This window comes from Elephas maximus, chromosome 10 (genome assembly GCF_024166365.1).
Source record: "Elephas maximus indicus isolate mEleMax1 chromosome 10, mEleMax1 primary haplotype, whole genome shotgun sequence".
Taxonomy (NCBI): domain Eukaryota; kingdom Metazoa; phylum Chordata; class Mammalia; order Proboscidea; family Elephantidae; genus Elephas; species Elephas maximus.
The window spans coordinates 119,755,825-119,781,657 of NC_064828.1; the positions used below are offsets into that span (position 1 = coordinate 119,755,825).

The 25,833-nt window shown below is 63.3% G+C and overlaps 3 protein-coding genes across 54 annotated transcripts in view; all 3 read left to right on the top strand.

The window, feature by feature from the left end:
• The window catches only part of MTA1 (metastasis associated 1), a 50,669-nt gene extending 41,394 nt beyond the window's left edge, over window positions 1–9,275 (top strand). For 49 of the 50 annotated variants that reach the window (XM_049899348.1, XM_049899350.1, XM_049899361.1 and 46 more), the window contains exons 6-17: window positions 369–443; window positions 941–999; window positions 1,556–1,671; window positions 2,019–2,170; window positions 2,269–2,458; window positions 2,691–2,780; window positions 4,320–4,472; window positions 4,576–4,611; window positions 6,452–6,463; window positions 7,842–7,873; window positions 8,317–8,468; window positions 8,558–9,275. In XM_049899348.1, the coding sequence (XP_049755305.1) occupies window positions 369–443; window positions 941–999; window positions 1,556–1,671; window positions 2,019–2,170; window positions 2,269–2,458; window positions 2,691–2,780; window positions 4,320–4,472; window positions 4,576–4,611; window positions 6,452–6,463; window positions 7,842–7,873; window positions 8,317–8,468; window positions 8,558–8,708 (1,218 nt within the window). In that variant the 3' untranslated portion in view covers window positions 8,709–9,275. The remainder of the gene's footprint in view (window positions 1–368; window positions 444–940; window positions 1,000–1,555; window positions 1,672–2,018; window positions 2,171–2,268; window positions 2,459–2,690; window positions 2,781–4,319; window positions 4,473–4,575; window positions 4,612–6,451; window positions 6,464–7,841; window positions 7,874–8,316; window positions 8,469–8,557) is intronic. The other variant, XM_049899391.1, reaches the window with a different exon arrangement.
• Window positions 9,276–13,744: 4,469 nt separating this feature from the next.
• On the top strand, window positions 13,745–20,445 carry CRIP2 (cysteine rich protein 2). Its single transcript, XM_049899402.1, has 8 exons — window positions 13,745–13,855; window positions 17,038–17,132; window positions 17,338–17,395; window positions 18,417–18,557; window positions 18,636–18,704; window positions 18,789–18,883; window positions 19,270–19,327; window positions 19,405–20,445. The coding sequence occupies exons 1-8, from the start codon at window positions 13,813–13,815 to the stop codon at window positions 19,470–19,472; spliced, it is 627 nt and encodes a 208-aa protein (XP_049755359.1). The 5' UTR covers window positions 13,745–13,812; the 3' UTR covers window positions 19,473–20,445.
• Window positions 20,446–21,290: 845 nt separating this feature from the next.
• LOC126084692 (uncharacterized) lies at window positions 21,291–23,132 on the top strand. 3 transcript variants are annotated; one of them, XM_049899400.1, is made up of 3 exons: window positions 21,291–21,854; window positions 22,178–22,338; window positions 22,883–23,132. In XM_049899400.1, the coding sequence occupies exons 1-3, from the start codon at window positions 21,506–21,508 to the stop codon at window positions 22,955–22,957; spliced, it is 585 nt and encodes a 194-aa protein (XP_049755357.1). In that variant the 5' UTR covers window positions 21,291–21,505; the 3' UTR covers window positions 22,958–23,132. The 3 variants fall into 3 exon arrangements, with proteins under 3 accessions (XP_049755357.1, XP_049755355.1, XP_049755356.1); XM_049899398.1 differs by lacking the exon at window positions 22,883–23,132 and having other exon boundaries at window positions 21,291–22,010; window positions 22,178–22,869; XM_049899399.1 differs by lacking the exon at window positions 22,883–23,132 and having other exon boundaries at window positions 22,178–22,869.
• The last annotated feature ends 2,701 nt before the right edge of the window (window positions 23,133–25,833 follow it).

The window sequence follows — 25,833 nt, forward strand, 5'->3', positions numbered from 1 at the left end:
TGAGACCACCGTGAAGTGCAGCCTCGTGAAGGCAGGGCGTGAGGCTGCTGGTACTACCGTGATGTGACCCTCGTGGGGCTCTGTGGCCTTGGTGGTGCCTGGCACTCAGAATCAGTTTTGTTTTCCAACTTGTCTGTGTTGTGAAGTTTCCTGTTGTTTTCGGCATCTTGTTCGCAGGCGGAGAGGAGGCAGGCCAGCACAAGGCTTCGAGCACGTGCCTCCCTGCCCCTACCCTCTGTGCCCCGCTCCCTGGGACTCCACCACTGGCCTCCTTCACACTTCACAGTGTCCTCTCCCATATGCGCCCCTTCCCCATTGTGTCTCATCACCTGCCCTGCCCGACATGACCTGGCCTTTCTCCTGCCCAGCTCCCGTGGAAGTCCCTCACCAGCATCATCGAGTACTACTACATGTGGAAGACAACCGACAGATACGTCCAGCAGGTGAGCGAGTGGCCAAAGCCAGCACTGGTCCCTCCACTGCGTGCCCACATCATGAGCAAGCAAACCCTAGCCTGAGATACTCCTTGGGTTGTGTCCGTTCTGTGCCCTTTACGCCTAATCCTCTTGCCCCATGAGTGGTGAGCTTCTGGCTTCATTGGTCCAGGCCTTCCCACCCAAGCTCCTTGCAGGCGCTGGGCCAGGGACCCAGAGTGCACAAGGATGAGCTCAGGAAAAACAGCTTTGAGAGGCGCATAGCTGTGCTCAGACCCTGGGCGGGGCCCCTCCCTCTAGCTGTTCCCCAGGTTCTGTGTGGATTTGGGGTGACTTTTCCTGGGGCTTGGCCGTGTGCCTTCTGGGACAGCCAACGGTGCTCTGCCCCTCATTGCAGGCCTCTGAGATCAGCCTGACCCTTCAACCCAGCTTCCCATCCTGGTTGGGGGAGGGGGGTGCACAATGTGCCTGGCTGACCTCTGACCCTTCATTTTGTGTGTTTGAAGAAACGCTTGAAAGCGGCTGAAGCTGAGAGCAAGTTAAAGCAAGTTTATATACCCAACTAGTAAGTCCTGCCTTTGCAATCCCTGGGGGCCGATGGTGCGATCACAGGCAGAGTTCCAGGGTCAGGGGCAGACCCCCATGGCTGTGTCCCCTTGAGCCGGAAGACCACAGGGTGGCTGGGGCTCCCACACTGCCTGGCTCTGGCTCTGGGACATCAGGGCCGAGAACACGGCTCCAGCTGGGGCAAGTGCGGGAGCCCCAAAGGGTGCATGCCTATACTAGGCAGCTGTGACAGCCCTGGAGAGAGGTGGAGTCTGGCCCATTTGGGGTTCTAGGGACCCCCACGATGCCTAGCGCTGGCCCAGTGCTAGACACATGGGGGTCTTGGGAGTCAGTGAAGGGGGTCTTTGGCCATGGGGCTGGACCATCCCACTGAGGAGGGTGGGCAGTGGCTGGCCCTAGTGCTCAGCCTCAGAGCTGAGGGTTTAGAGCCTCTATGGATGGTAGAAGGTCTGTGGGAACCACTTCTAGACACTGGTCTGGGGCAAGGTCTGCATTCAGGCCCCTTGCAGCCTGGCTCTGTATGACGTCGTTCCTTCTCTTCCCTGTTTTCTAAGTAACAAGCCAAACCCAAACCAGATCAACGTCAACAGCGTCAAGGCGGGTGTGGTGAACGGCACGGGGGCGCCAGGCCAGAGCCCCGGTGCTGGCCGGGCCTGCGAGAGCTGTTACAGTAAGTGATGCTGTAGCTGGCGCCAGGCCTGCCCCACAGACCACTCCCGCAGCGCTGGCCAGGGCCCCTTCTTGTTCCCAAGCCCAGAGGGTTCTGAAATGACCTTGTCAGGGGAGGGGCCGAGTCTTGCAGAGGTTTGAGGTGGGCGCGGGGGAGCCAGAAAGGAGTACGGTACCTCTTGGGACTTAACTCTGGACATGTGTGCAGGCGGTGGGCAAGGCACCTGTAGGCGGGGTCCTCAGCAGGTGGGGTTGTGGCTGGGCTGGGAGGGAGGTGGCAGCTCTGAAATGCTCTGACGTCACTGGTTCTGTTAAGAACATGTATATCTTCAACTTTGTTGTCCGTAGCCACACAGTCTTACCAGTGGTATTCTTGGGGTCCCCCTAACATGCAGTGTCGTCTCTGTGCCTCTTGTTGGACATATTGGAAGAAATATGGTGGCTTGAAAATGCCAACCCGCTTAGATGGCGAGAGGCCGGGACCCAACCGCAGTAACATGGTAAGGGGGTGCTCCTCCTCCTCCCCCATGCCCTACCCTCTTCCCCCGGCCGGCCCCCAGTCATGGCGCTGTGTCGGGCCGCCGCGCCCCTTCCGCAGAGTCCGCACGGCATCCCGGCCCGGAGCAGCGGGAGCCCCAAGTTTGCCATGAAGACAAGGCAGGCCTTCTACCTGCACACCACCAAGCTGACGCGCATTGCCCGGCGGCTGTGCCGTGAGATCCTGCGCCCCTGCCATGCTGCCCGGCACCCCTACATGCCCATCAACAGCGCCGCCATCAAGGCTGAGTGTGAGTGTCCCCCACATGCACTCTGTCCCTGCAGGACGAGAGGGGGCGCTAGTGGAGTGACAACAGTGACACGTGACCCCCTGCCACCCTGCAGAGGGGTCCAGGCCAGGGGAGGTTCTGTAACCCTGACAAGAGTTCTCCCAGGGCCCCCCGCTTCCCTCCTCTGTGTGCCAGCCCAGTAGCCAGGCTGAGACCCACAGGTGGCTCCCCTCACGCAGAACGTTTCCCACAGGCACGGCCCGGCTGCCCGAGGCCTCTCAGAGCCCGCTGGTGCTGAAGCAGGTGGTACGGAAGCCCCTGGAAGCCGTGCTCCGGTACCTCGGTAAGCCTGCCCTCCCGGTAGGCCACACTGGATGGCCTGGAGGGAGGAGGCCGCCTCGATGGTGCCCAAAGGCTGTGGGTGTCCCAGGACAGCACCCCACACATCTGCCATACCTGCCACCCGTCTTGGGAGCTACTGTTGGGATGTGGCTGCTCGGCCCCTGTGCACCGTGCCAGGCCTAAGCAGAGCAGAGGGGCAGTGCTGCTTCCCACTCCTGGCCCTGGGGCCCCAACAGCCCTGACCCATCCCAGGTGGTATGAGGGGTGGTCTCTGCCCCCCTACCCTTGTTCAGCTCCCCCAGCCTGCTCCCTTTGCGCCTGCTGCCCCTGGGCACACCAGGACCCCAGTGTCTTTGGGGCAGGTAAGCCTTTGGTGAGGGCCAGCAGCCTTTCAGGGAGCACCCTCACCCTCTGCTAACGTCCTTGGACCAGCCTTGCCCACTGCCCAGCCCACCACAGGCATCCTGCTCCCAGGGCTCTGCCAACGTCCAGGAGGAGCTGAGTGGCCCGCCAGGCCTGTGAGTCAGCTCCGTTGCTGTGGAGGTGGCTTTGTCCCCATGAGGGACATTCCAGGGGCATGAGCTCACCGCCCGCAGACACCATGGCTCTGGCCCCACTTGCTGGGCGGGGTCGGCCAGGCTTGGCCTTGCTCCATCCTGTGGGCGTTGGCCGGCTCCTCAGAAGGCCACCAGAGCCTCTGACTCCAAGCCCTGGCAGCCAGCTCCTCCAGGTCAGACCCAGGTGTAGCCCAGGGCCTTATGTGGGTCCAGTTCTTGCAGTGTGTCCCTGGACAGGCCCCAAGTAGTCACCCTGTCGTCTGGCCACCTGCCAGCCCTCTGCCATCCAGCTCCAGTGGCCTGGAAACGGGGCATCTCATGGGCAGAGTGTGTGCTGTCTGGGCCTGTGTTTGGATCCTGACCATCCCAGGCTGGTGGCTGAGGGGCTGGCCATGTGGGGGGCCTGTGCTGGTTAGGGCCATTCTGAGCCCATGGCAGCCTTGGTCTTGGGGTAGTGACCTTGCCCCTGCCCCAGTTGGAGGTCCTCAGGTTTCCCTGCGTGGCCCCGAGGGGGAGGGACAGGTGGGGGACAGGCCCTACTGGACACACCTCTTCTTCCTTCGGATCCCCTGGTGTGGCCCAGTTGGGAGGGGCCCCTTAGTGCCCCAGATCAGCCATGTCCTTGTCCAGGCCTCCCCCAAGGCCCCCAACGTGCTGGGAAACTGAGGGCTGAAGGAGGGGACCAGAGTCACCTTGACCAGAGCCTCTACACGGCCCTTCCCCGTGGCCTGGGGCCGCATAACTGGGGAGTGCTCTGCCGGCCACGGAGTGAGGGTGGCTGGGGCCCCTGACAGAGCCATCCTAGCATGGAGCTCGCCATGCTCAACGTGTGGGGTCAGAATGTGGCACGTAGCTCTCGATGGTGTCACTGGTACCCTTGAGGCAAAGCCTGAGCCTCCCAACCCACCTGCCTTGGTCTGGCTGGTCCCCTGTCCCTTACCCTACCAGCCAGCTGCCCTCACTCCACCGTGTCTCCCTGACAGAGGCCCACCCTCGCCCTCCGAAGCCCGAGCCCATGAGGGGCATGGCTGGTGCGCCCGGCAGCCTGACCCCCGCCAAGGCAGCCCCCGTCATCAACAACGGCTCCCCTACCATCCTGGGCAAACGGAGCTATGAACAGCACAACGGGACAGACGGTGAGCGCGGCCCACGGGTGTTGGGTGCCGGCCGGGGATACGCCCGCCTGAACGCCCGCTGACACTGTGTCTTCTCTCCCTCTCTGTCCCCGGGCGCTGCCAGGCAACATGAAGAAGCGCCTCCTGATGCCCAGTAGGGGTAAGGCAGGCGCGCCACTGGGCGCCAGCCGGGCCGTGTCTGCTGTGCTGCTTGCTTGGAGGGTGGGCGGGCGTGCAAGCGTGCAAGGCAGTCCACGCCGAGCGCCAGCCTTGGCCCACCCCGCCCAGGCCACCTCCTCCATGTGGGTGGTGGGGCCCGGCCAGCGCCCGGCCCGTGGACGGCCTTGCACCGTGGCCCTGGTGCCCGCACTGCCCCGCGCTCACGCTGTGACTGCCGCATGCTTTGTGCCTGGCTCGTGTAGCCCTGTGCTGTGCCTGCAGTTTTGTGTGCACCTCTGCACAGGCGGCCTGGGGGGTGTGGGGTGGGGGTCTCCCAGCAGCTGCAGGACCCTGACCCCTCCTGATTCTCCCTGAACTGTGGGGGCTGTCGGGGGCAGGTCTGGGGCCTCCCGCAGGGCAGGGCACTCTAGGGATAGCTCTGACTAGGGTAGGAGGTGTGACTGGGGTGGGGTGTTCTTGAGCTGAGATAGCAGCACCTCCCCCAAGTGGGGGGTTAAGGTGGGATGGAAAGGTTGCCCAGGTCTGAGGCAGTGGGAGAAGGTTAGGGTACCAGCATGTAGAGGGTGGGTGAGGAGCAGGCCTCGGTGCCCTCAACGTGGGGTCAGCAGTGACCAGGAGGCCCCAGGGCCCCCAGGGATGCCGACCTAAAGAGGCAGAAGCACACCCAGGCCCTTCTCTCCAGTCCCCAGTAACCTTGGTCAGGCCACAGGGTGGACATGGTGCCCCATGTGCCCCTCCCAGAGCCAGCAGGCCTCTCCACCTCCAGGGAGAAAGGAGTATTAGAACTCATGCTTACACCTTCTTATTCAGAGCGGGGAAAAGAGAGACATCAAGCCATTAACGATTGACCTTAGTAGCACATGTTTGTAGTTTGTAAATGGATATACGTATACTTGGGTGGGGGCCCAGTATCCTACCGATGGTGGACGGAGCCAATTCCTCTGAGGGGAACCAGGCCTGGGTACCTAAGGGAAGCTGGGGTTGGATAGCTGGAGCCCCCAGGTGTGACGGGGCCTCTGGGTGTGGAACCCCCCAGGTATGGTCTTGTTCAAGGATGTCCTGCCATCTGCGAGTTGTGGCTGGGCCATGGGGACCCAGAGATGGTGGCATCCAGGCCCCAGTCCTGTCCCTTGGCACTCCCTCTTTCTTGGCTGATCTTGGGGAATCTCACCTCTCACTGGGCCCCCCTCCAAGGTGAGCCCAGAGTGAGCACCTGGCCCGGCTGGCTGCTGCCTTGGCCCTCACACACTTGCTTGAGATGGGACATGGTCTTCTCCATCGCATTCCATCTGCCCCGTGGTAAAGAACTCTGAGGGCTGGGGCTCCACGGGCCTCTCCTCTGTCCTCCCAAGTAGTCTGTGGGGTGGGACAAGGCGGGGCTGGCATTCTTTCCAGCCCCCCAGGAGCCTTCCCTCTGGATAGGCCCTCCGGCCCCCACCGTCCCCAGTTTTGTGGGAATGGCCGACTCAAGTCTTGCACAGAAAGCGATCCTCGTCAGCAAGCATCTTTGGGCTTTTGGGTTTGTGTTGAGGAAAGTTGCTAAAAAAACAAGTTAGATTAAAGTCCGTTTAGTTCAGTTGATTTTTTTAAAAACCAGTTGTGTTGACCCCAGTCCCAGCCTGCGGGTTCCAGGAGGGTTCTGTTGTGGGAGGAGATGGGGCCTGTGGAGGTCTCTGTCCAGCCTGGGCAAGGGGCCACCGCCAAGCATCACTGTGCCGCAGCCTGGGGGCCTGCTGCATGGGGAGGGGGGAGGCACCGCCCCTCCCTCCCTGACTCTGAAACGTGTGCTTTCTTTCCTCCTCCATCTGTCAAACTTCTAGGAGCCTTCCTAGGTAAGTGTCTGCCGTGGGTTCTGGGCCTTGGGTCTCTGCCAGACACCTCGACTCATGGCCTGGGGGCTGCCATGTGCCACAGCCTCCCCTCCGCTCAAGCAGTGGGGCTCCTGGAGCTGGGAGGAAAGAGGCTGGGCCTGGCTGTGCTCTGGCAGAGGGCGTTTTGGCCTGCGGGTGGGGCCTGGGCTGCCTGCTTCTGCTCCTCGAACCAAACCTTGGCTGAGAAGTGTGTGTTTGGGACATGGTATCCTGTGAGGCCGACATGGTGGGCAGGCATGTGGCGGGCAGGTGGGCGGGCATGTGGCGGGCAGGTGGGCGGGCAGGCAGGTGGGCGGGCATGTGGCGGGCAGGTGGGCTGGCAGGCAGGTGGCCAGGTGGGCAGCCATGTGGCAGGCGGGCAGGTGGGCAGGCATGTGGCACTGGAGTCGGAGGCTTTGTTCTGCTGGCACCCCTGTGCCCCCCAGCTCCAGCCGGGTCCACACCCCATGTGAACTTCCACACACACAGGCTCATGTGCACATGCACTTACGTTCACACTCACGTACATGCATGCCCACACACGTACATAGATGTACATGCGCCCACATGCATGTTCTCACCTACTTGTACCTATGCGTTCACATGCACACTCGCCCATATGCACTCAAGTTCACTCACATTCACTTGTTCACGCTCACACGTGCACATCACACACCTCCACACACAGGCAGAGCAAAGAGGCAGCAGTGGCCCTGCTGGGGTGGCCAGGGCTCAGGTGGTAGGCCTAGAGGCGGATGCTCGTCCCCATGTGTTAGGTGGTGGCTGCCTGGTCTAGCCAGTGGCTTCCAGACCACCTGACTCCACGGGGTGGAGGAACCTGTGCCATGGCCAGAGTTGGCTGGCCACCCTACCTGCCCAGCTCCTAGGAGCTTCTTCCCGGGGTGGCCTGACCCAAAGCAGCCCTGAGACCCTGTGGGGAGCTACACCTGGAGTCTGGAGTGGCTTTCTGCCTGCCCCACGTGCTGCTGCTGTACTGACAGCAGTGCTGGGCGTCGTCTGATTACTGTGTAAACAGCTCGTTTGTCTTGGCCCAGTCAAGTGGGTAGGGGTGGCGCAGCCCTGGTGAGTGAGCTGTCAGCCGGCCAAGGCCCTGCCTCCTTGGAGCCCAAGCACAGGTATCCCTATTGCCCAGCCCAGTGCAGGCTCAGAGCCCCGAGAGCTGGTAGGGCAGGCCTGCACAGGATGCCGTGGCTTTGGACAAAGGACAGCTCAGGCCCGAGGGTGTTCCCCGCCACGCTGGAGCACCGCCTTGCAGCCTGATCCCTCCTGTGCAGGCTGTGGCTGTCAGCAGGTTGCTGCTCGCGGGGTCTTATGGTCCTGTCCTCTCTTCTCCCCTCAGGTTTGACAAACCACGGACAGACCAGGCACATGGTAAGAGGGGGTCCTGACCCCCCGCGTGTGAATATACACGCACATGCACACATGTACTCACCCACACACACAGCGCACACAGCATCGTCGGGTGCCCACAGCCCCTCTGCACGCTCACATGCCCCAGGCGGGTGTGACCCTGCCAGGTACCACATGGGGGCATCCGGGAGGGGGAGCGGGCACCGCCCATCACAGGCCCCTGGTGTCAGGCTCAGCAAATAGGGAATTGTACAGCCCTCAGGAGGCCCTGCCGGCGGGGGTGTGGGGTCTGTGCAGGCAAAGAAGCTGCTGCAGCCCTGGGTGTCCCCCTCCTGCTTGTGTGGTGCCTAGCACAGACGCAGCAGGGGCTGCCATCCTGTGTGCACATTGGGGGACCTGAGGCAGCCAGAGGTGGCTGAGCCCCCAACACCACCTTGTCACACCTCACCTCCCATCTGCTGCAGGGACCAAGCCGGAACCTGCTGCTCAATGGGAAGTCATACCCCACCAAAGTGCGCCTGATCCGGGGGGGCTCCCTGCCCCCTGTGAAGCGGCGGCGGATGAATTGGATTGACGCCCCCGATGATGTGTTCTACATGGCCACCGAGGAGACCAGGTGGCAAGGCCTTCCCTGGGGTGGGGGTAATGGGGACATACCCGTTCCTGGCCTCACGTCCTGTGTTCTGTGTGTCCCCACGCCTGCAGGAAGGTCCGAAAGCTGCTGTCGTCCTCAGAAACCAAGCGTGCCGCCCGCCGGCCCTACAAGCCCATTGCCCTGCGCCAGAGCCAGGCCCTGCCCCTTCGGCCAGCGCCACCTCCACCTGTGAACGATGAGCCCATTGTCATCGAGGACTAGGGCAACTGGCCGGTGTGCCACCGCTCAGAGCCGCCGTGCAGTGTGACTGTGGCACCTGGCCTGGCGGCGCCCCCCAACCAGACTGCTCCCGCCCGCCACCGCCGCCGCCGCCTCTTTCCCCCTCTTCAGTTTTTGGTAGTGGCCCCTCCCGTACCGTCCCTCCAGAAAACGTGCCCCTCTCGTGGACACTGGGGAGAAGTGCGGTTAACTTATTCCGAGAATGCCCAGAGCCCCTAGCTTTGTGTTAACTTTTGGCCGGAGCGGAGACATGGTGCCTGCCCTCGGGCCCCGGGTGCACCGCGGGGCCTCTCGTCCCAGCGGGAGGCTGGCTTGTAAGATTTCGTTGTGTTTTGTTGAAGGTGCCATTTTAAATTTTATTTTTATTACTTTTTTTGTAGATGAACTTGAGCTCTGTAACACTCACACCCGGAATGTTAGGGTCGGTGTGGCCGGCACTGGCTGTGCTGCCTGCTGGGTCGGCCCTTGTCTTTTCAAGTAATTTTCATATTAAACAAAACAAAGAAAAAAATCTCATAAAAAAACTGGTCCTCTCCCCCGTTCTCCTTGTGTCTTTCATCCACGACCCCTTTCTTGTCTTAGATTCCCCCCCCAACACCTTTGAGTATCGCAGACCTTCCCTGCAGGTCCCCTGTGTTAGGGCTGAGGGGCTGCCTACCAAGCACAGCATAGCCCCCTGGCTCTCACAGGGTAGGCGAGGTCGTGTCTTAGACCCTGGGGTACCCCGAGCTAGGACTCTGCAGGGCCAGCTGGTATAGCAGGTGGGCAGACACGTGTGGGCCCCAGGACGGTGGTCCTCCCATAAGCATGCTGGCTCTGGGGAGAACCCTCATCTTAGCGGTCACACTCTACGGCTGGGCTTGGGGTCCTGCTGTGACCTGGGCCCTGTGCCCTGCACATCCACCTCCTGCAGGCTGTGGCCAGCACCACCCTCACTGGAGCTGTCCAACATGCCTCCTCTGGCCCTTCAGTGCCAAAGCAGTCAAGGGACAGCCAGTGCAGCGGGGGCCCGCACTGTCAGATAACCATGTAGTGGGCTGTGTGAGCACGTGTTTGTCCAAGGCAGCAGGCTGCAGGGTCAGCAGAACACTCAGAGGAGCCCCTGGGGCTCGGGGCAGGGAGAGGCCCAGTGGCCTGACTTCAGGCCAAGCCAGTTGCCTGTCACTTAGCAATGCCCATGGATCGGCCCCAGGGGAGCCTAGCTCTGGTACTGGCCCTGGGGCAAAAATGGGACCAACACCCCCCACCCCATCCCAGAGTGCCTGTCCTGTGCCCCTTAGCCCCAGTGTCTGCAGGATGCCTCCCCTCCCCATCCCATTCCAGCTGGTACATCCCTGCTCGTTCCTCCCCTGGCACTCCTGGGTTGTGGGACTCCCAGGTGATCCTGGCCACAGCAGCCTCAGAAAAGTGGGTATGGGGGCCGCTCCTCCCACGGTTGCCCTGGACCCGCCCTGCTGGGGTGGGTGAAACGGCTCCTCCCCACCTCCCTGGGCCCTTCCTACACATGGCAGAGCTGGCAGCCCAGCCCAGGGCCTGAGCCACCCTCCACAGTTGGCAGGGCCTGCCCAGCTGTCAGACGTCCTACTCGGAGCCAAGGGGGCTGCCTACTGGCAGGTGTGAAATTTCTTCCACAAGGAGAGTTTTCAGGTTTCAGCCAGTCCCTCGTTCTCAGAAATCCTACTTCGGTGCTACCTCTATACCCTGCCTCCTCAGGCCTGCCTGACAGGTGTGCCGCCTGGGGCCTGGGACCCAGGATGATCTGGGTGGTGGCCCTGCCCCCTCCCCCTTCCCCCAGCTCCACTTCCTGCTGGGGGCCTGTGACGCTGGAAATCTCAGCGAGGAGTTAAAATAGAAACCACTTGTGTGCCTGCCTAAGGCAGATAAGGGGGCGTCCTGGCCTCCGAGAGTCTGTGGTGGGGTGGCGGGCCTGGGTGTCGGGAAGTGCCTGCAGCATACCCCACCCTCGCCAAGAGCTGCCTGGCCCCCACCCCACCCCCGACAGGAGCTGCCTGGCCCCCACCCCACAGCCATTTCGGCTAATCGGCAGTCCTGGTACCCGTTGTCCTCAAGAAGTGAGCCCCTGCCGGGCGTTACCTGCAGGGTCTGAGCGGGGAACTGGGGGCCAGGCCATGACCTTGAGGAAGATGCTAGCCTGCCTCAAGGCCTTTCCGGCCTTGGCCCTGGGGGCTGGAGGATGGCAAGGGTGTGGGAGGCCTCACCTCAGGCCTGCTGGGAGCCTCGAAGAACCAAGACCCACCATTTCCCCTCCCCCCAGTCCCCTTTCTGTCTTCTGTTCTGGACGTTCCAGCACTGAGGTGTCCCTGGCCAGGCCTAGAGGCCCTGGCTCTCCCCTGACCCCTAGGCCGCCCTGTGCCGTCTGCCATCCCGGGTGTGAGGGGGCTTCTCTCACAGGTCCTGGCCGGCAGCGCTGTTCAGATGAGGAGGGCTGGGGTCCCTGCCTGCTCCTGGGGTTTCTCCTCTACCAGATGCCTTGGTTGCTGTACCCATTTATTGGGCAGGTCTGAGCCCAGGGCCTTGAAGGGGCCAAGCTGAGGCTCAGGAACTGGAGTGGGGGGTGTCACAGTCTGGGGCGGGCAAGGGCTCTGGGCCCAGAAGTGTGGCCACATACCACTTTGTCCTGTAAGGCCCCTCCCTGCCCAGCCCCAGAGCAGGGGCTGCACCCTTCCAGAGCTGACGGGCTAGTCTGGTGATGCTGGGTGAACCTCCCCTGCTCTAGACCTCCCCCACGCCACCCCTCAGCCCAGATGCGGGTTCCCCACAGCAAAGGAGAGACAGGAAGGCCGATACTGGGGATCCCTGGTGACCTGACACGGTTATAAGGGAACCCTGGGCCATCCAACAGGGCACTCTGCCACTGTGGCCACCTCTGCCACTGCCCACCCAGGGCCCCACATGCACCCCCGGCACTGGGAGCCCGCAAGCTCTCACTGCCCCAGCTACATTGGCCTCAGAGGTGAGGGTCAAGGCCACTGCTTTGCCACCCATCGATCCATGTCCCTTCCTGCCAGGCCTGGAATAGACCCATTGGTTCAGGAGCTGCTGGCCCTGGCCCAGGGACTGCAGCAAGAAAATGGGGCGGGGGGGGCAAGAGCAGGGCTGGAGGCATCCCTGGGCCCCACTCTGCTGCTCCCCTTCGCCCAGGGCCCATGCCAATGCCATTCCTGGGCCGCCACCCATGTTCCCACTCAGGGCTGGGGTCCTCCCCTCTTCCGTAGCAGGTCTGCAGATATTGGTGGCCAGGGGTGGGGCTGGGGTGGGGCTGCTGGGCCAGGAGCTCCCGGCCTGGGGAGTGGAAGGGACCCATGAATTATTCAGGCCGAGCCTGAGCAGTGGGGCCGGGAATGACTGAGCTTGGGCTGGCTTAGGTCCAGAGGTAGAGTGGGGGGGCTGGTCAGGCTGGTCAGTCGGGCTTGGGGGGGGGACAGGGCTCCAGGCTGTTGTTGCCAGGGAGACGGCAGTGTCTGTGGGACTTGAGTACAGTGGGAGGAAACTTCCTGCTGGGCTTCTGGTGAGGGGCCCCGGGGGGAACCAGGTCAGGGGAGCAGTAAAGGATCCTCCCTGGGCCTGTACTCCCAAGTCCCAGGGCAGGGGCCTTGGGATACTGGCTCCCTCACCCATTCACTCCAAAAATATGTCAGGTGCAAGGGGCTGGCGGGGGTGAGGGAAGCCCTGTCCTCATCCTCTGCTGGCAGGTACACCAGGTGGAGGGAGTGGGCAGGTCTTGGCCCCAAAGCCAGGCTGTGGGCCCCGGAGAGGGCTGCTCTGTCCAATAAGGGGCTGAGGAAGGGTCTGCGGGCCAGGCAGAGAAGTCCTGAAGGTGAGGTGGAGCCCGGAAAGGAGGCCACGGGAGGGCAGGGTGGGCAGGTGGGCCCTGGCTGAGGGAGGACAGGGGCATCCCAGGGGCACTAAGGGCCGGTAGGTGGTGACCGGATCTGGTTTGCTTCCCCAGGCCGACAGGAGGCCCGAGGCCTGAGGTCCGCGTCATCATGAGTCCAGGAAAGGGACGCATGCCGCCGAGGTCCGGGGTAGTTCGAGCGACCGAGTCCTGGGGGCTGCCCCCAACCCTTCCCCCCGCCCCCAAGTCTTCCGGCCACGGTCTCTCTGGCTGCCCCCTGGGTGGGGGTGCTTGGGTAGATCGCCTCTAGTGCGTGCAGCACGACCCTGGCGCTGGCGGGTCCCCTTGGTCACTCCTCCCGCGCTCAGATCCAGACCCCATCCCACCCCGCCCGTAGCTCCTCTCGGTCGTGTTTTTGGAGGTGGCAGGGGAAGTCCCCAAGCCTTGCCTCCGCTCAGGCTTCAGCACCACAGACAGTGTTAGGTCGGGGGAGGGGAGCGGGGACCGGGACCCGGACCGGGACGAGACAGAGACTGGTGTGGGTGGCCGCGGCCCCGCCTGGAATCCGGCTCCGATCCCTCCGAGCGGCCGTTGCTATGGAAACCGAGCAACAAAGGGAAGTGGAGAGGGCACAGCGCGAGCTCGGCGGGGCGGGGTGGGGATCCTCCTGGAGCCCGCGCCCCCACCCGGGCCAGCCTGGGCGCGGGGGACTGGACCTGTCTGTCGGGGCGTCCGTGTGCGTCTTCGGGGACCGCGGGTGAGGGCCCAGGCCCGCCTTCCAGAGCTCCCTGGGAGCCACAGGGGCGCCGGCTCCGCGCCCCCGCCCCGCGACCCCCGCCCCGCAACCTCTGCCCCCTGCCCTGCGACCTCAGCACCCCCCCCCGCCCCGCGACCTCTGCCCCCCGCTCCCCCTGCCCCGCGGCCCTGACTTCGCCATGGCAACGGCCAGGGCGCGGGCGACGGCGCCTTCCCCCGGGCTGGCCGTGGAGATGCCTCCTCGGGCGACAGCAGCGGGGGCGCCAGGCCGGGGCCTCACCCTGGGGCAGGTGCGCCCCCGCGGCGCCCCCAGGCGGCTGTCCGGTCGGGGGCGGGCTCCGGAGGCCCCGCCTCGGCCGCGGAGCCAATGGGCACGTGGGCGGCCCGGGCCGGGCGGGGCCGGGCGGGGCGGCGGCGGCGGCGATCGGCGGGAGCGGCGGGAGCGCGGGCGCGGACAGAGCCGGCGCACCGACCATGGCCTCCAGGTGCCCCAAGTGCGACAAGACCGTGTACTTCGGTGAGTGCCCTGCCCGGCCCGGCTCCGCGCCAGCGCCAGCGCCGTAGCCGCCCTTCGCTGCCAGCCCCCTGCCGCAGAGCCAGCGCCCCGCGGACACAACGTGCGCCGGCCCCCGCCCCGATGCGGCCCGGAATCCGACTCGCCGCGGGCTGCCCACGCGGGTGCTGCCATAGGGTGGGGCTGGGACGAGGCGTAGCCGGCCCCGCCCGACCCCGGATCGGGCCGCTGGGGGCTGGGGGGCCCGTGCTGGCAGGGGGCAGCGGAGCTCGGTCGGCCCGGGACGCAGCCGGGGGCTTGGGGTGCGCTCCGGGGTGCGGGCGCATCGCGGTCCGCTGCGCCGGACCGGGTCGGGCGAGGCTCCAGACGCCCGCGCTCGGGGCCCTTCCCTGCTGGCGGGACCCCAGACCCGCCGGCCCGCAGACACGCGGCCGGGCTCTCGTGGCCCCGAGCATTGACCCCCACCCCGACCTCTGCCCACGCCGGGCCGGGCCTGGGCTCTGTCTGGACTCCACGCGGAGGCGACCTTGGCCTCCCCCTCCTGCGTGTCCCAACGCGCTGGCTTCTTTAGAGTTTCCCCAGGAGTTTTAGGTGGGGGGGGAGGGCAGGTGACACACGGGTCCCCACGAGCATGAGGGAGCACCGGTGTCCAGGCCCCCCTTCCTCCTCAAGGTCAGAACAGCTCCGACACAAGGGCGTAGTGGGCTGGCGGTTTCTCTGCCTGGATGCCCCTGAGTTGGAGCCCCCTCTCCTGGACTTTTTGAGGCCCTAGGCAGGCACTGGTACACCCTGCTACTCACAGTGGGGTCTGGATTACTTACCTGCTCTGCTCTTGCCCACTCCCTTCTTTCTCTCCTTAGATTTGCCAGGGAGGGTCCTGCCCACTTACCCTCCCACCCCCACCCCCACCCCCACGGCCTGCACAGACAGAGGCCGACTTAGTGCCAGAACCAAAGACAGCCTGAGGGCCAGGACAGACAGGGGATCTTTCCCGGGTCATCCGGCGGACAGTGGTCAGAGCCAGGCTGCAGTGAAGGAAGCCCTTTGGGAGGGGGAGCACACACTTTGTTTGCTGTTCCCAGAGGAAAGGGACCAGATTTGGCCAGGAGTGTTGCAGTAGCTGGTGGCTTGAAGCTGAGGGGCTTCCAGCTGCCTCCCAAGGGCCCTTCCTGCCCTGCAAGGCCCCAGGTCCAGTGGGGACACCCCCAAGGGCTGTCCTGCTGGTCCACTGCCTATGACTTTGCCCCACGCCAGAAGAGGCCAGCCTGGGGCTCTCCCGAGCCTTGGCCAGCAGTCCTCCAGATAACCCGGAAAAGTGCTTCTGCCTGCCTGGCGGCTGCTGGCATCCAACAAAAAACAAAGACTCCTCAGACCCACTGGCTCCTGCTGGCTCCTGTCCTGTCTGGGAGGCACTGCAAGGGGCGGGGGTGAAGCACAGGATCCGGCCCACCCCCCAACCAGGCTTCACCCAGCACCGCCTAGGCCTGCCCTGCCTCATCAGCCCACACTCCTAAGCAGAATTGTGTGGAATCAGGCCCAGGATACCCTGAAGAACCGAGGAGGCTGTACCACTGCCTCAAGAGCTCAGCTTCTTTCCAAGCCATTTAGGTCCAGTCAGTCCATGTTCCCAATCAGGCCCCGCGTGTACGGTGTCAATGGGCCATTGGGTCTGAGGGCCACCCCAGAGCCTGGCTGAAGCATCGAGGCCCTGGCAGCCTTGAGCTGCTGCTGTCACAGCCTCCAGGGCCTTATCAGGGTGCTGGGAGGGGACACCAGGCCTGGCACCAGAGCCGGGCCCAAAGGCTTAGCCAGCTCCACCTGCCCTGGATGAGGTCCGGTGGCCTCAGACGGAATGGTTCATGCCAGAGAGGTTGAAGTCAGGGCTGCCGTGGGATGAGGGGCATGGTCTGCGGGGTCTAAGGAGATCTGGCACTCAAAGCCCCTCCCCTGGGCCAACCTGGAGAACCCCAGCACCTGGGCCTGATCAGCTAACTGTTCCCCAGCAGCACCCTGGTCTCTCAGGGTGGGCTGGGTCCTGGCCAGGCCCCTACTCCCCGAGGTTGCCAGATGGCTCCGTGGAATACAACCAGGGGAGGTTGGCTGACCCCCCCCACCCCCCGCCACCGACGCTCTGCCGCCCCTGCCCTTCGGAATTCCGGCTCTGCTCTGGCCCTTCTTCCTGCCCCGTTTCCTCCTCCCTTTTCCTGTTGTGCTCCCATGAGGAGGCCCTTGGCTTCCGTCCATTGGGAGGCAGCTCAGCAGCCTGGGGGAGGGTCCAGGAGGGTGCCTGACCCGACCCTTGCAGCTGGTCTCAGACTTTTGGCAACAAAGTAGCAGCCAGAGGTAGAGGGAGTGACAGGGAGTCCAGGGCTCAGGATGAGGAAGCTAAATATAGATGGCAGGGGTCCTGCCTGGGGCCACAGAGGCACAAGGATGGGTGCATTTTGTGTTGACCTGGGCTGGCCTTCCCACAGGCCATGCTGGAGGCGAGGGGCCCACCCCCAGCTCCCAGGCCCTGTGCAGGATGCTCTGCCAGCTCCAATAGGGCCTGACATAGGTGGGGTGGGACAGAGGTGTGGGTAGGCAGGTATGTATGGAGGGACATTTATGTGGGGGGAGGCAGGTGTGTGAATGTGAGTCGGGATGAGAGGGAGGCAAGTGGGTGTGAAGGAGACAGGTGTATGAGGGAAGCAGGTGTGGGAGAAGCAGAGACGTGAGAGGAGCACGTGTGATCAAGGCTTCGTCACTGCATTGTTGGGAGGATTAATGGCATGGACCCCTTGCAGATTTTGACTCCAGGGTCTTCCATGTGCCTACAGAGACCCAGAGAGGGGGGACGGATGGACAGGGCCCTGGCTGCTGGGGCCGGCCAGCCAAGGCCTCCTGAGAAAGGCCTCTGACCCTTCTAACCTTGCTAAAGAAGGGTGGTGGAGGGAGGGGCCCCCATCCCAGGACAGGATGGAGGGCCATCTCAGAGTGCCCTGAGGGGCGGGGCGCAAGGCAAGCTGCCTCTTGGGAGTTTTGGAAAGTGTGCTGAGGCTGCTACATGGAATGGCTGGGGCTAACCCCAGGGGTCCCTGGGGGCTGTTGGGGCCGCCTGCCTGTGAAGAGGCAGGCAGTGGCTGGGTAGTGCATGGACTCACAGGTGGGGTGCTGGCCATGTCCTGACCCTTCCCCCACCCCAGCCGAGAAGGTGAGCTCCCTGGGCAAGGACTGGCACAAGTTCTGTCTCAAGTGCGAGCGCTGCAACAAGACACTGACGCCGGGGGGCCACGCTGAGGTGAGCCCGCTCCTTTGGGGGTGTAGATTAGGGGTGGGACAGGGGTCAGGGGTGGGATGGGGGCGGTGCTGCGGTGGGGGCCAAGGTCGGGATGGGTCAGCTTCCTGGCTCCCTCCTTCCTCAGGCAGGGAGGGGTTCCTAAGGAGTCTCTGGGAAAGGGCCCAGAGGTGGGCATGGCCCTCACCCCCACACTCCCTCTGTCCAGCATGACGGGAAGCCCTTCTGCCACAAGCCTTGCTACGCCACACTGTTTGGACCCAAAGGTGAGCATGGGTTCCTCCCCCCGACTTCTGGGACTTGCCCTGGCCTGGGAGCTGTGCCCCCACCCCATGCGCTGGAACGGGCCCTGCTGAGGTGGGTGGCGCTGATTCTCCACTGTCTTAGTCACCTAGTGCTGCTGTAATGGGAACAGCACAAGTGGATGGCTTTAACAAAGAGAAATTTATTTTCTCACAGTCTAGCAGGCTAGAAGTTCAAATTCAGGGCGTCAGCTCCAGGGGAAGGGTTTCTCTCTCTGTCGGCCCTGGAGGAAGGTCTTTCTCATCAATCTTCCCCTGGACTAGGAGCTTCTCCACTCAGGAACCCCAGGCCCAAAGGACTTGTTCTGCTCCTGGTGCTTCTTTCTTTGTGGTGTGAGGTCTCCAACTCTCTGCTTGCTTCCCTTTCCTTTTATCTCTTGTAAGATAAAAGGTGGTGCAGGCCACACTCGAGGGAAACTCCCTTTACATTGGATCAAGGATGTGACCTGAGCAAGGGTGTTACATCCCACCCTAACCCTCTTTAACCACAGGCAGAGATTGTAACCCATAGGAAAGTCATAAAATGGAGGACAGCCACATATGGCCTAGCCAAGTTGACACATATTTTGGGGGGACACAGTTCAATCCATTACAGCCACCAACACCAGAGACCACCTACAGCTTAGGTCCAGCGAGTGGAGCAGGGTGAGGGCTGGCAGGGCTTTCAGGGCTGCACCAAGTGTGGGTCCCAGGGTGGAGCGGGGGTGCCGCCCCCGCCACACCACCTTGGCTTCCCATCCCATTCCTGCTTGGAGCCTTTGCCCACAATGGGCCATTCCTGGACAGCCCTTTCCAACCCGAGAGCAGCTACCCTCCATGCCCCTCTTGGGAATCTGTCCCCAGCCCCCTCCCCACACCTCCTGGGGGGAAATCCTGACCCTATGGGATGGACCATGAAGGGCCATTTTCTGAGACATTTGGGGTGGGGGCTGGGTGATGGCCAGGCCTCTGTCCACCCACCCCACCTGTGCCTGACACCCTACAGGTGTGAACATCGGTGGCGCGGGCTCCTACATCTATGAGAAGCCCCTGGCTGAGGGGCCCCAAGTCACTGGCCCCATTGAGGTCCCTGTGTCCCGAGCGGAGGACCGGAAGGCCAGCGGCCCCCCCAAGGGGCCCAGCAAAGGTGGGCTGGGCTGGGTGTCTGGGAGTGTGGGGGCAGCCTCTGCCCCTCCCACCTGCCCTGACCTGCCCCCACCCCCAGCTTCCAGCGTTACGACTTTCACTGGAGAGCCCAACATGTGCCCTCGCTGCAACAAGAGGGTCTACTTCGGTGAGTGACAGGCCCTGCCCTAGCCCGACCCAGCCTCTGCGAGCCTCCACCGAGGGACTCGGCTCACCCTCTCCCCCTTCCCAGCCGAGAAGGTGACGTCTTTGGGCAAGGACTGGCACCGGCCGTGCCTGCGCTGCGAGCGCTGCGGGAAGACGCTGACGCCCGGCGGGCACGCAGAGGTGAGGGTGCTCGGGTGGGCCGGAAGGTGCGCACGAAGGGGCGGGGCGTGGGTGGGGGACGCATGGGGCCAGGCTGGGGCCGGAGGGGCAGAGGAAGGGGCTCCCGAGGCGGCAGGCCCGTGGGACTGGGCGAGCGTGCGCTTCTGGGGAGCCCTGGAGGGCCAAGGCGGTGGGGCTGCCCCCTGGTGGCCGGAGTGGAGACACGCGGGCTCCTAGATGCCTAGTGGCCCAGGTGAGGGAGCCTGCACCTGGCCTTGGGGGCTTGAGGGCGCACAGGGAGGGAGACAGGCGCGTAATGGTGTTGTCTGAGTGGAAGAGAAAGGCACTGGGGCATAGGGTGGAGGGGCCAGTGAAACTCCGGTCTCAGCCCCTCCGTGTCTCCCCAGCATGATGGCCAACCCTACTGCCACAAGCCCTGCTACGGAATACTCTTCGGACCCAAGGGTGAGTGTTCTCAAGCGGTTCCCGGGGTTCACGTGCCCCTCCGTGCCTCTCTCCATCACCCCTGCCTATCTCCACAGGCGTGAACACCGGGGCCGTGGGGAGCTACATCTATGACCGGGACCCCGAAGGCAAAGTTCAGCCTTAGGGCGCAGCCCTCCGCAGTCACCCGCCTCTGCCTCTGCCTCTGCCCTGCCCCTGCTGGACCCACTGCTTGGCTCCCTGGAGGGGGTGCGGCGGGCATTGCTTCCTGTTCTGCCCCAGCCCGTTAAGCCTGCAAGTCAGGGCGTGAGTGTTGGGGAGGAGGCGGCCTCTCACTATCTACCGACAAGGCCCATCTGCCCTTCCCCATTTTCTGTGTTGTCTTTGTGTTTCAGTCGGCTTGTTTCCCCTGTGTTAATTGCCCCTGTGTTAATTGCCCCGTGTCCTTGTGTATTCCTGCATGTCCTGTGTACCTCCATGTCCCTATGCATCCCTGTGTGTCCCCGTGTCTGTATGGCCCCATATGTCCTGTGCCTCCCAGTGTCCCCATGTGTCCCCGTGTATCCTGTGTCCCGTGTCCTGTGTCCCCATGTGTCCTGTGCCTCCATGTGTCCTGTGTCCCTGTGTGTCCTGTGTCTTCATGCGTCCTGTGTTCCCATGTGTCCTATGTCCCCCTGTGTCCTATGTCCCCGTGTGTTCAGTGTCCTGTGTCCCCGTGAGTCCTGTGTCCCTACATGTCATGTCCCGTCTTATGTCCCCATGTGTTCTGTGTCTTTGTTCCATGTCTTGTGTCCCCATGTGTCCTGTGTCTTTGTCCCATGTCCGGTGTCCCCGTGTGTTCTGTGTCCCCATATGTCCTGTGTCCCTGAGTATGGGTCTCTTGGAGGTGGCTCTCTCTCCCTCCCCTGCTCCCTTGGCCTGCCCACCAGTATTATTTATGCTCCCCTTGGGCCACGCCCTTCACAGCTCCCACAGGCTGAATGCACCCTTGCCCAGACCCCTCTGCCCAGTACCCACACCATCTCAAAAGCACCCTGCCCTATGGCCCTCATGTGGTCAGACACAACGTCGCCCGGACTTTTGCTGTCAATAAAGAATTTGAGAACTGCAGGCCATCATAGCTGTGTCTCTGGTTGTGGGATGGACAAGAGTCTAGGACAGGGTCCCTTTGTTCTGTCCACAAGTGCTCCCGACACCCCTGTGCCTGGTTCCTGGTGGGGGCAGCATCCTGTACCCAAGGGTGATGGGAGGAGGGCCAGAGTCCAGAGACCTTTCTGATGAGGAGAGATGGGGCTGAGAGGGGCTTGGGCAATGGTGCCAATACTGAGATGGGGTGGGTGGCAGAGAGAGGAGCCAGAATGGCAGGAGGGCAGGAGGGGGCCTAGGAGGCATCCTGAGGTTCTGGCCAGCAGCAGGTGGGCAGAGGATCCATGGAGGGGAGCAGCCTGGGTTATGGTAATGGGCGGAGTGCATGTGTGGCTAAGCCTGCACCCCCGCCCCCCCCCAAATGCCAGCATTCGGTGCAGCCAGGAGCAACAGAGGGCCTGGGGGTACGGGGTACACATGGACCCGTTAGAGGCCCAGAGGCACCATGCATCAAGTGGGGGACCAGCCCGTGTAACTGAGGATGTACCCATGTGGGGGGAGGGGGATAGGTGCTGAGGGAAAGGGGGAGGGGTGTGGTCAGGACAGGACCAGCAGGGATCAGCTGTGCAGTCTCCCACTGCTGTGCACAGGGTGACATGGAGGCCTTGGTGGTGTGGTCTGCCTCATGGTGGGTGGGGGTAGCCCAGGAGCAGGGATGGCTGGCCGGGGGCCAGGGCCTGGGGCCCGCACCCCTCCCTAGGCCGTGCTCCCGGCAGACCAGCGTCCGAGTGTCTGGGTTTGCAGTGATAACGGAGCCCCGCCACATCCCCAGGCCTCCAGCCTGGGCCCTCCTGACTGCTTTCCCTTTGTTTGGCCATGCCTGGGCCTCCCACCAGAGGGCGCCGTTCCCCACATGCAGCGTTGTTCCGGAAGGGCGCCCTCTTTCAGCTCAGCGCCTGCCCTGGCCCAGTCTGGGACCCCCACCTCGGGCTTTGTGCTCCCCCACCTCTGCCTGCCCCAGTCTTGTCTGCGAGGGGTGTCAGGCCTGGGCACCTCTCGGGCCCCTATCCCCGACCCCAGTGTCTGGGGTTCCATTCTCGTCCCCCGGCCCACATGTGCTCTGCACCCCAGGTGCAGCCTTCGGCCAGCCCAGCTCTTGGCCTGGGCAGCTGCGTCTCTGCCCCACCTGGAGGCTGGGAATGCAGCCAGAACGGGTGGCGGGCGGCTGGTCTGCGGGCGAGGGCAGCTGGAGCAGGGACCCCGGAGGGGCGTTCGGTCCCTACCCCAGGCAGAGGGGAGGTTGGGCCCAGTATTGGGGCCCACGTAGCATGCTCAGAGGAGGGACTGGGGCGACTCCTCCTTTCACTTCCATGCCAACCTGGCCAAGGCTTCCTGGCTGGAGGTCGTTTTGGAGAGAGCTCAGACTGCCCCAACCCCAGCTCGCTGCAGCTCCGGGTGTTTGGTGGGAAATTCTGACTCCATGGGAGTGGAGATGGTGGGGTGGGAGGCTACTGGGAGCCCCTCCCTCGGGAGGCTCTAGTGGAAACTATGTCGGAAGCAGACGGTGGTGGGCGGCGCGCCCTTCCCAAAGCTTGGGCCGGGGGCTGACAGCCGATCTGTGAGTAAGGACCTCGCCTGGGCGGGAGAGGGGGGTCTTCTCCAGGAAGGATGAGCCCCCAGCCCCCGGGCTGGTCAGGGACAGCAGCGCCCCCAGGTCTGCCCAGGGAGGGCCCCTCCCCATTTCCTGCGGGCGGAGAATGACGTGCAGCCTTGTTTGTTTCCTAGGCGTTGTCATGGAAACCCAGGCGGGTACAGCTACTGTTTGTCTCTGCGTCGCCTGGCTGCGTCGGCGGGGGCGGTGGGCGCCTGGCTGCCAGGGCTCCTTCGATGGCACCAGCTTCAGGAACACCCCCCACACACCCCTTCCCCTCCAGGCTGCGAGCCAGGTGCTTCCTCAGGCGTCCGCAGCCCTGAACGCCCTCCACTCCCCTTCAAGATGGAAGGGCCGCAGGAATGCGCGCCTTTGTCCCTGGGTGTGTCCCCGGCCTCACCGCCCCTCCCTACGAGGCTGCTAGGCCTCCCTTCCACCTCCCGGCTCCAGCCAGAATGCCCATCGAACTGCTTCACCCCTCCCCCCGCCCAGAGCCCACGGGAACCAAGCCTAGAGACCCCCGAGGCCCCTGGTGACTTGCCAGGCCAACCGCACCCCCAGCCTGCTCCACTAAGCTGGGCTGCTCACAGGGTCCTGCGGCCTCCCTCACTGTCCTAAGCCCTGACTGCACTGCATCAGACCTGGCCCTGGAGGGTTCTGGCTAGGGCCCCAGGAAGGCCTCTCTGCAGGGCCTGTTCTGTCTGCCCTCCCTCTGCCCCACTTCTTTGAGGACCCAGATCTTCCTGCCCCGGCCCCAGCCCCACCACTCCACCTGATGGTGACCTTTGGCATTGGGGAGACGGGTTGCCCCCCCATCTGTCTTCTCCCCCCCGCCCCAGCTTCCACCTGTTCCTGGCTCTCCCAGACCCTGCAGACCACACCAAGCCCAAGCTGGCTTCCCTGAACTTCCTTAGGACTTGGGGGTGATATGAGTTCAGTCCACCCCTGGATCCAGTGCCAGATGATTGGCCCCCAAACTGCATCAGTGCCTGGAGGAGGTGGGCAGGGTATCAAGAAAACACTGTCAGTGGCCCCAACCTGGGCCGCAAGCGGGGGGACCGGTGCTGGGCGCATGCGAGGGTGGCCCGGTGTGGTGGTTTTCCCAAGTCTCAGAGGGGCAGTGGGGAGGGGGGCTCCGGGCCCCAAACCGGGCCAGCTGCAGGGCCAGTAACACTGAACTGGAAGCGGCTCTGCAGGGCTTTGGCTCCAGGACTCAGATTCCAGCACCAGGCCCAGCCTTGACGGAGGGGGAGGGGGACCTCTGTTATGGCCAGAGTATGGACACAGGTAGGGGTGCACTGGTTGGGGGTGGGGCTGGCTGGGGGTGGGGCTGGCTGGGGGAGTTACAGGAGAACTTTGGACTCCTGCTTCCAGGTGAGGAGGAAAGGCACCGCCCTCCCACCTGGGCGCAGGACGCTGCCTGGGCTGGGAACCCTTCCTGGGAAAGGGCAGCCTCTAGCCCCCACTCACCCAGCCCCATTCAGGCCCAACAGGCCCACCCCAGGGCAGGATCTCTGGGTAGACAAGGGGTCCCAGGAGATCAGACGCTGAAAATAGGCCCTGGGAATGTCTGAGTGTCCCTGACTCAGCTGGCCTAATGGAGGGGCAGTATGCTCTGGGAGGCCTGGGTCCCAGTCGGGCTGTGGCTCCACACAGTTTCCCAGACTGTGTGCTGGTCATGCAGGGCACCTGGGTGCACGGAAGCAGGACCAGCCCAGCCTGAAGGGGCTTCCTTCCACTCACACCCGTTTACCCTGAGGCTAGAATTCCTCTTCAGTCACTGTGGGCTGGGCTTGGCAGCCCCAGATGCCTCACCAAAATGTGGTGTCTGGGCCCTCTCTGGACTCCTGCTCCAGGGCAGGGCCCCTGATTGCTCTCATCAGTCCAAGCAGGCCATGAACAGAATTTCAGGGGGCCTGCGGGGGAGGGGGGAGGGAGCAGGTGGAACAGGCCTCAGTATGGTGCACCCAGAACCCCCTACTGCACCCCCTGCCCTAGGTCTCAGGCCCTGGTATGCCCCTATGTTGTCCTGGTGGAGGGTGGAATGATCTTTGAACAGAGGAAGCCAGGGGCAAGCAGCTCTCAGTGTCTCTGTTCTAACCACCCTGTCCCCACCTGGCCGATGTTGGCAGGAGAAGGCTGGCAGAGCTGAGGTGCCAGCTGGCCCAGTATGTGGCTGCGATACAGGCTGCAGGAGGGCGATGTCAGGGAGCTCACCCTGCCCCATTTGTTCAAGCAGCAAATGTGAACAGCACCTAGCCTGGGGGTGGGGGTAGGGCGGGCAGGGCAGATGTGGGTCTTAAACTGGACCAGGTGGCCCAGAGTCAGGTTGACCCCCTGGGCCCAGAGCAGGGACAGATGATTTGATGGGACTCCTATCCTTGTGTCTGGATAGGAGCCCAGGCCTCTGAGGAACCTGGCAGGGGTTTCAACTGGCCCCAGGTGAGCCCCAGATAGGACAGGGCCTCCTGGGCTGGGAGTCTGGGTAGAGGAAAGAGCCCTCCATCAGCCACAGCCCTGGGGAGCTGGGGGCTGCAGCTGAGGAGGGTAGCAGCCCCCAAAGGTAGACTGGGTGGAAAGCACAGGCCAAACAGGTGTTGAGGGGCAACCAGTCTGTGGGGAAGTTTTGGGGGTGCCCTGGGGAGTGTGTGTGTGTCTGAATGTGTTGTTAAGTATGTGACTATGTGTGTCTGTGAGTGTGTGTGTGTTTGAGTTGAGTGTCTGGAAAAACTGCGTTTGTGTACCAAGTCAGCAGACAAGGCCCCATAGCTTGCCCCCCTTGGCATCCGCTTCCTCCACCCGTGGCCATGGCAATGGAAAATAACAGTGGGGAAAGTCAGAAAGGGACTCATCACTCCAGTTTTCAAGGGGGGCCTCCCCAGCGGGCAGGGAAGGGTTGGAGCCCAGAGTGTGGGGTCGGGGCCATCCATGGGATGGGGTAGTGGAGGTGAGGACAAAGACCGGGGTCACTGCCTTCACCGTACCAGCTAGTGTCCCTACAAAGCAGCCAGGCTGGGAGTTGCCAGGTGGGGGTGTTGGTTGAACAGAAACATGGGCAGATAGCTGCTTCGAGAGAGACCAACCACACACACACGCACACACACACGCACACACACGCACACACACACACTCCAGGGACGCAGCCAGATATACACACCTACACACAGATATGCCAACAGGCACACATATCTCATCCACAGCACCTGACAAATGCACACAGACATCTCCCAGAAGACATGTGTGCACCTGTGAGCACCCCGTCCTGTGGTGGGAGGCCCCCCAGCCTGGTGACCACGGACCTCTAACCCACACATGCTGCAGGCAGGCTCAGCTGTCATCTTCTGTGTGTGCAAGAAGTGTGCCCTAAGCCAAGGGATCTGTTGTGACAGGCCCTGCCCCCACTCATGTCCAGTCTAGGGGCCCCAAGCCCTGGCCTTGTCTAGGTCCCCTCCATCACAGCAGCTTGTCTCTGGTCAGCCGTCTCTGGCCACTGCCTTGGGACCTTAGCTTCTTTCCCTGCCTATGTCCACATTTCTGTCCCTAGCGGCTGTAGCTGTCTGTCTGCCCTGCCTCCTTCTCTCTCCTGCCCCAAAGCTTCTGAACCCTGGAGCCGGGAGATGAGGGAAACAGGGCCACTCTCCTGTTAGGGACCTGAGCTGGGGGAAGCAGCAGTATCAAGCCCAAGCCAAGGGGACACTGAGGGACGGTGGAAGGTCGGAAGGGTCAGACTGGTGGCCTTAATTCCAGAAAGCACACAGCAGTGCCTCCTGCCAGGCAGAGGCACCAGCGG

Bases quoted from the DNA above. Each gene is read 5' to 3' on its own strand.
- CRIP2 (XM_049899402.1), top strand. From the start codon at position 13,813: ATGGCCTCCAGGTGCCCCAAGTGCGACAAGACCGTGTACTTCG. The intron at 13,856-17,037 runs GTGAGTGCCCTG...CCCCCACCCCAG, and splicing joins CGACAAGACCGTGTACTTCG to CCGAGAAGGTGAGCTCCCTG. The intron at 19,328-19,404 runs GTGAGTGTTCTC...CTATCTCCACAG, and splicing joins AATACTCTTCGGACCCAAGG to GCGTGAACACCGGGGCCGTG.
- LOC126084692 (XM_049899398.1), top strand. From the start codon at position 21,592: ATGCAGCCAGAACGGGTGGCGGGCGGCTGGTCTGCGGGCGAGGGCAGC. The intron at 22,011-22,177 runs GTGAGTAAGGAC...TTTGTTTCCTAG, and splicing joins CGGGGGCTGACAGCCGATCT to GCGTTGTCATGGAAACCCAG.